The 8334-nt window shown below is 41.6% G+C and overlaps 1 protein-coding gene across 1 annotated transcript; it reads right to left on the reverse strand.

The window, feature by feature from the left end:
- Window positions 1–1783: 1783 nt before the first annotated feature.
- On the reverse strand, window positions 1784–5936 carry LOC139247612 (probable G-protein coupled receptor 139). The gene is made up of 2 exons (XM_070871684.1): window positions 5867–5936; window positions 1784–2691 (listed from the first exon to the last, which is right to left on the reverse strand). Exons 1-2 carry the CDS (start codon window positions 5934–5936, stop codon window positions 1784–1786), a joined length of 978 nt encoding a protein of 325 aa, XP_070727785.1.
- Between the last annotated feature and the right edge of the window lie 2398 nt (window positions 5937–8334).

Below are 8334 nucleotides of genomic sequence, written 5' to 3' on the forward strand. Positions count from 1 at the left end.
TATATAATTGTGATTTATATTTCCTGCTTTTTAGTTCTTGCTTTGAATGCCTCAGTGAGTATTCTTCAGTCGGATTGGTTGAAGAGACTGGCTGCTGGTTGACCTGCTCACAGAAGCCGCAGATCCACTGTGGAGTGCGCCGAGTGACTGGAAGTGCCCACTGACTGGCCCGCTATCAGTCTGCGGGCAGTGGGACATGAGGTGACCAGTGATAGTCGGTCATTCACCACACACATCAAAATCAGGGCCAATGAGCATAAAAATGAAAGGGACTTGACAATCATTTCAATCTATCGCAACAATGTTCGGCAGCAGTGATCAAAGCAAATAAAATGTAAAATGTTGGGATATATCAATAGATCAATATTGATCCGTAGCAGTGAGCCAATCCTGCCGACATATATATATAGATAAAACACTGGTGTGACCACACTTAGACAGCTCAGTACAGTTATGGTTCTACAAAATAATATGCAGAAATGGAAAGGATGCGAGAAAGATTGAATTGATACAATTATGAGGAACGATTACGGAAATTGGACTTGGTGTCATAGGAAAGGGGGATGATATGATTGATATTGGTGACTGTAAAGAGGGATGATATGATCGATATTGGAGACTGTAAAGAGGGATGATATGATTGATATTGGGGACTGTAAAGAGGGATGATATGATTGATATTGGGATTGTAAAGAGGGATGATATGATTAATATTGGGGACTGTAAGGAGGGATGATATGATTGATGTTATTGGGACTGTAAAGAGGGATGATATGATTGATATTGGGACTGTAAAGAAGGATAATATGATTGATATTGGGGACTGTAAAGAGGGATGATATGATTGATGTTATTGGGACTGTAAAGGGACTAATTAATGTAAACCATGGCAAGCTATTTCAAACTAACCAGAACAGTAGTACCAGAGCACACGGCCTGAGCTTGAAGTCTCATAAATGGAAAACGTCTCTGCAGAAACAATATTCAATATGCGATGCTCATTCTCTGGCATCGACTCGCTCGCGAGACGCTGGAATGGTATCAATTCATTTAAGTGCAAATTCGATAGATTTATTTCAAGAAATAAAAATTTGTGTTTGAATATATTCATAACGTGAGGCATGACATTTGCTAAGGCTCTGTACCACGAGGCAATTGTTGGACCCGATGACGGGGTCTGCTGTAGACCCATTGATAATGATTGGTGGTTATGATGTAAGCAGCTCCGTCATTGCATCATACTACTATAGGAACAGTTGTAGGCGCACGGGATGGAAATGCTCTTTTGCCATCTATGAATTGCTGTGGATCTGTCTGTTTATGGATATATGAGTGTGTCTGTAGGCGGTGTTCAGTGAGGGGAGAACAATGTGCGGGGACACGACTTGTTCCCATTTCAGAAAGCAGCCTCTCCTCACAATCTATAACAGTCCCAGGGGGGATATTGACGGCCCTTCATTGAAAAGTTTTTCTTAACATTCAAGAACAGGTCTGATATCAGACTCAATACACCACCTGAATGCAGATAGTCACCAGGAACCTATGGGCTGGTGGCAATGTACCAGTCCTGAATCAGCCCTGATATGAGAATTAGACAGTAAGTGAGAACCTGTTCAGTATTGAATTGTGCGACAATGCAATTTGTCTCATACTTTCTTAAACCCCGTGTGTTGGATCTTAGAGTGAGTGACTGTATCAAAGAGCACAGGTTGTGTGTGACATGGACCAGAAGAGTACACGATGCAATATAATGTGCAATTTACGGTGAATTTTACAGTTGTCATTATTTGAATAATTTAGCAATTAGAGTTAGTGGGTATTTCAGCCCATTCCTTAACTCGTCTCTGAATTTATGCTGGGTCCCTGTATAAATAAATGGGTTTATGCAGGAGCTCAAAAGCTGAAGCATAACACCACTTTCCTCCAGAATAAAATTTGACTCATTGAAATTGTAGCCTGAGAAATAACTGAGGTTCGCAATACGGACATAGAGGAAAGTTATAAGGAACAGCAACCATAACAGGATGAGACTGCCCGAGATACAGAAGAGCAAAACGATGGATTTTCTCCGGTTCTCCATTTCTGGATCGCTCTGATTCTCAACGGTGCTGCGGACTTGGAGCCTCCTGCGGATTCTAATGGCCGCTAAAATGTGTCTGACGGTCAGAGCATTCAGCAGTAAAATCAGAATGAATGAGAGACAGGGGGTTGAAATGCGGTGAATCCAGTCAAATGCGGCCCATGCAGATGAGGTATAAAATGCTAACTTGATTTTGCAAAACCAGGATATATTGTCAATTATATACAAAGGTTCATATATAAAATACCAGAATGTATTTTTGAAACCGCTCAGGGCACAAACCGTTCCTATCACCAGAGCCGCAATCTTCTCGGTGCAATATTTAGTTTTCAGTTTCTGACAACAAATGGCTACAAAGCGATCAAAGGTGAACACGACCGTTACCCAGACAGAACAGTCACTGATTCCATAAATTAACACAAAACTGAGACTGCAGACCGGGGTGATGGACATGAAACTGAAGGGGAAATAAATACCGACAATGCGGTTTAATATCACAGCCGTGATAATGACCAGAAGATCCGTCACCGCCATGGAAACCAGGTAGTAAGTGATACATCTGGAGAGACCGCACCTTCCTCGGCACAGGATCACAATGACAGCCAAGTTAGCTGTAATAGAGAAAGAGAGAGGCCGTGAGAGAGGGAGAACGAGCACATTACTACTCCGAGTCCCAGCACAATGATCCGTTTGACAGGATTGGGTGTGAAATTTACAGCTTTGACAATTGACCATAAGATGAAACCCGATCCCTTATCCTACGGAGCCAAGTTTCTCTGTCTGCAATAGTCATCCGCATTAAAAATAAGACATCAACGATATCGGAATGTAAAGTAAAACACAAAGGGACAAATAAACGCATTGAAATTAATGTCGGAAGGTCAAACAGTCAAGAATAGGAACAGATCTCCAAGAAAAAGTAAAATAGTTAATAATAATTCGGAAAATTATGTGATGGGAAAAATAAAAGTATTGCAAAAAATATTTAAAAGAATAATTATTAAAACTACCACCAATTAAACTGGCAACGACCGAAAGGTCCAAATCCTACCATTTAAAAGCGATAATGTCCAGCTGGGGACTGGAATCGGCCGCATCCAGTGAATTGCTCAGGATTATTTTACTGATGAAAAATTCATAAGTCAACGTGTGCAAAAGGATTCCCAAACCACGGAGGATGAAGGGACAGTTGAGGTTTGATTCATTTAATTGGGAATGTTTTAGAGGACACAGGGATAACACCCAGCTCTCCTGTGGATAGTGACCTGGGATCTTCAATGTCCGGCCGGTCTACCGGGGCTGGCAGATGATAAGGTCTGATCCGAGAAAGTATCGCGCCCTCAGTACTGCAGTGCTCTGTCCGATTACACTGTTCTCTTAGTCCCGCGGTGTATATTGAACTGAAAACTTTGTGGCATTGATACAATAGATATTACCAGTAATGCAGCCTCACAGAGGCTTTAACAGAGTTAATAAACAATACACCTACATGGACACCGGATAATGTTGTGATAATTCACCCAAAGTAAGAGTTAATACACAATAGACCTACTAATACAGCGGAATAACAGTGTGATAATTCAACCACAGTAACAGAATCAATAAACAACAGAATTACATGTATGCCTGGATAACTGAGTGATAATTCACCAAAATTACAATGCACGAACACAACATGAACATCGGGATAAAAATGTGATAGTTCATCCACAGTAAGAGTGTAAACGACACAGTACAAACACATATATACTGTGATAACCGTGTGATAGTGCATCCACAGTAACTGTGTCAGAAACACAATAGAAGTGCATGGACTCCATAATCGGGTGATCATTTATCCTGACCATAAATAAGAACATAAGAAATAGGAGCAGGAGTAGGCCATACGGCCCCTCGAGCCTGCTCCACCATTCAATAAGATCATGGCTGATCCGATCATGGACTCAGCTCCACTTTCCTGCCGGCTCACCCTAATCCCTTATTGCCTTATCGATAAGAGTGACATTGTCAATAACACAATGGAAATGCATGTACTCATTGATAACAGTGTGATAATTTATCCAGATTAAGTGTAATAACACAATGGAAGTGCATGTACTCACTGATAACAGGGTGATAATTTATCCAGATTAACAGTGTAATAACACAATGGAAATGCATGTACTCACTGATAACAGGGTGATAATTTATCCAGATTAACAGTGTAATAACACAATGGAAGTACATATACTCACTGATAACAGGGTGATAATTTATCCAGATTAAGAGTGTAATAACACAATGGAAGTGCATGTACTCACTGATAACAGGTTGATCATTTATCCAGATTAACAGTGTAATAACACAATGGAAATGCATGTACTCACACAGAAACATAGAAACATAGAAAATAGGTGCAGGAGTTGGCCATTCGACCCTTCTAGCCTGCACCGCCATTCAATGAGTTCATGACTGAACATGCAATTTTAGTACCCCCTTCCTGCTTTCTCGCCATACCGTTTGATCCCCCTAGTAGTAAGGACTTCATCAAACTCCCTTTTGAATATATTTAGTGAATTGACCTCAACTACTTTCTGTGGTAGAGAATTCCACAGGTTCACCACTCTCTGGGTGAAGAAGTTTCTCCTCATCTCGGTCCTAAATGGCTTACTCCTTATCCTTAGACTGTGACCCCTGGTTCTGGACTTCCCCAACATTGGGAACATTCTTCCTGCATCTAACCTGTCTAAACCCATCAGAATTTTAAACGTTTCTATGAGATCCCCTCTCATACTTCTGAACTCCAGTGAATACAAGCCCAGTTGATCCAATCTTTCTTGATAGGTCAGTCCCGCCATCCCGGGAATCAGTCTGGTGAACCTTCGCTGCACTCCCTCAATAGCAAGAGCTCACTGATAACAGGGTGATAATTTACCCAAAGTAACTGTGTCAATAACACAACATACCTACATATTCTTCGGGATAGTTCAATATTGGGAAGATATATGCTTCCGACCATATCAGCTCCATCACCATGACCAAATACTTCCACCTCCGTATATGTGCCCACCTCCACAGTTGCGTCAGCTCATCTGCCACTAAAACCCTAATCCATGCCTCTTTTAATTCCGGATCCGACTATCATGAACGCTTTCCTTGCTGGCCTCTCCCGTAGCAGAGCTCATCAAATAAATGCTGCCAGTATCCTGAATCGCACCGGATTCAGTTCAAACACCACCCCTCTGCTCGCTGACATACATTGAGTCCTGGTCCTGCAACACCGCGGTGTAAAAATTCTCATTCCGGTTTTTAAATGGCCTGTTTAATATATTTTTATGTGGCTTGGTGTCACACTTTGTTTGATAACGCGCCTTGACAAGTGTTACTACGTTAAAGCTGCTGTAAAAATGCAAGTTATTTTTGTTTGTAGTTCATGATTCACTCGCAGTTAGATGGCAGGGACGTGATGTGTAGCAAACCCATTAACAGCGCGACATTATACCGTTAAATGGGAGACATTGTACGCTTAATGGGTAGAAATGGGAGTTAAAGGGAATACATGATACTATTAAAGGGAAAAGATGGTACAGTTATAGGAGGATTAATTACACTGTTAAAGAGGGGAAATGATAGGCGGTTACGGGCAGAGATATGGATAAAGGGGTGAAATTATACTGTCAACTCTGAGAATTGATACAAGTAAAATGGTGAATCTTACAGTTAAAAGCGAGAAACAATATCAGTAAACACAACAGTGATGCATCTAACCAAGGTGTTCTATAAATAACAAGTAATACAATGCTTTACCTGGGACCCCGATAGCTGCAATGACAGGATAGTAAAGGGCAAACACGAGACCTTTTGGGGATCCGTGCATTGCTGGAAGAAGCTCTGATCAGACGCCCCACTACATTCAAAGGTTCTTACATTTATATCTGTGGTCAGCCTCCAGGGAGATAATTAGTTGGTTTGATCTTGTTGATATTAATGACCGTAATCGAAGCAAACAGATTAAGGCAGCAGCTGTCATGTTCGTGTTTTTGTTTTGATGAAATGTATTTAATTGGATCTGGGTGCGGCTCAAAATGAAATAACAAGAGACCACAGTATGATTCCGATTAAAGTTCTTCAGAAGAAATAATTAAAACTTTGATATCTCGATGCCCTTGGTGAAAGCTGTTTTGAGCGTATTCGATACAGCAACCTGGAATAAACATAGAAACATAGAAACATAGAAAATAGGTGCAGGAGTAGGCCACTCGGCCCTTCGAGCCTGCACTGCCATTCAATGAGTTCATGGCTGAACATGCAACCTCAGTACCCCATTCCTGCTTTCTCGCCATACCCCTTGATCCCCCTAGTAGTAAGTACTATATCTAACTCCCTTTTGAATATATTTCGCGAATTGGCCTCAACAACTTTCTGTGGTAGAGAATTCCACAGGTTCACCACTCTCTGGGCGAAGAAGTTTCTCCTCATCTCAGTCCCAAATGGCTTACCCCTTATCCTTAGACTGTGACCCCTGGTTCTGGACTTCCCCAACATTGGGAACATTCTTCCTGCATCTAACCTGTCTAAACCCGTCAGAATTTTAAACGTTTCTATGAGATCCCCTCTCATTCTTCTGAACTCCAGTGAATACAAGCCCAGTTGATCCAGTCTTTAAATTATGTTCTTGAGCCAATAAGTGAAAAGGCATCATTAGATTCACTATGAGTAATGACCCTGAATTAGTCAATAATCGCATGGTATGGGAACACCTAGCTAATATGCCAATAACAAGATTGAATTCGATATTGGGGTTGAGAGGGAGCAGGGCGAGTTACTAAACAATTTTTAAGTTTACAAAAGTGGACTTTGGAGGGCTAAGGCAGCGACTGACCACAGTAGACTTTGTAGAACAAAAATAGAAAAACTACAGACAACAGTGGAAGGTTCAAAGAAGCATTGGTTAGAATACTACCTCTACATACCTGTGCAAAAACTGGGATACAATGAGTGTGAAAAGTATAGATGATGCAGAATTTCTAAAATGCAGTGTGCCGAACTTTTTTAGAAAATATGTAGCAAGCCCAAGAAGGGAGGGGCCTGTTCTGGACTTGGTTTCAGGAAATGAAGCTGGGCAGATGGAAGGGGTATCTTTGGGAAAGCATTTTGATATTAGTGATCATAATACAATTAGATTTAGGGCAGTTATGGAAAAGGAAAATTACAGACCAGGAATTAAATGTCTAAATTGGGGAAAAGTCTATTTTAACAAGCTGAGATGTGATTTAGCCAAAGTGGACTGGAAACAGCTGCTTGAATGTATCTCAGTGTCAGAGCAGTGGGAGGCATTGAAGGAGGAGATCCTGAGGGTTCAGAGTAAGTATGTTCCTTTATGGAGAAAGGGTGGGACTAACAAATCTGGAACACCCTGGATGTGAAGTGGCATGCATGGTAGGAAAAAGAAAGAAAGGGAGGCTTATGATCGATACCAAGTGCTCAAGACTGCAGAAAACTGAGGAGTTGTTAGCGGTTTCTACCTCGCCCAATTGCTGGTCAGACGGTTCGAATCGTCCCTGCCTTACAAAAGTTCTAGACCCAGGATTATTATTCAGAGTGTAAATGAAATAAGTCACGGACAGGAATGCTTTAGTGAAAAATTGTTCTTATATTTATTTGGTCGAACATACACGAGCTAAAACATGCACTACTAAACGAAATCACTATCTCTGTGGAGAATAAAATCAGGTTACCAACGATATATGTACAATAACCAACTGAGGACCTGTAACAAGGAGTAATTCCCTCTTGCTATGGCGGACTCTAACTCCACCCCTACCAACGAATTACCCAGTCGCATAAGTCCCTTCACCTGGCTAAACCAGACGACATTCCCTCCCCAAAATAGTCATGAAAAGCTTCACTTGGTGAGATAAACCCTGAACCCATACACCTCTGGTTACTGGCTGGGGACACTCGCGATCATGCTCACCACCACAAGCCGTTGGTCTCGATCGCCCAGCTCAGCACCTTCTTCTGTGGGACTGCCGCTTCTTCCTCTGATACTTCTTCTTGGTGGAGCGAGAGCAGGCGAGAGAGAGAGAATGGTGGGAAAAGAGACTATCTTTATAGGAGTCTTGCTACCCCTATCGTTCCCTTCAATCCTTAAAATTCTTTTGTTTCTAAGCACTCTGGTGCTTGGTCAGTGATGGGCCAATGATACCTGTGTTCCTAACACAGATGAGACTGCACACAGGGAGGTTAAAGTACCAGTGACCTCAGTCTTTATT

This window comes from Pristiophorus japonicus, unplaced genomic scaffold (assembly GCF_044704955.1).
Source record: "Pristiophorus japonicus isolate sPriJap1 unplaced genomic scaffold, sPriJap1.hap1 HAP1_SCAFFOLD_275, whole genome shotgun sequence".
NCBI lineage: Eukaryota > Metazoa > Chordata > Chondrichthyes > Pristiophoridae > Pristiophorus > Pristiophorus japonicus.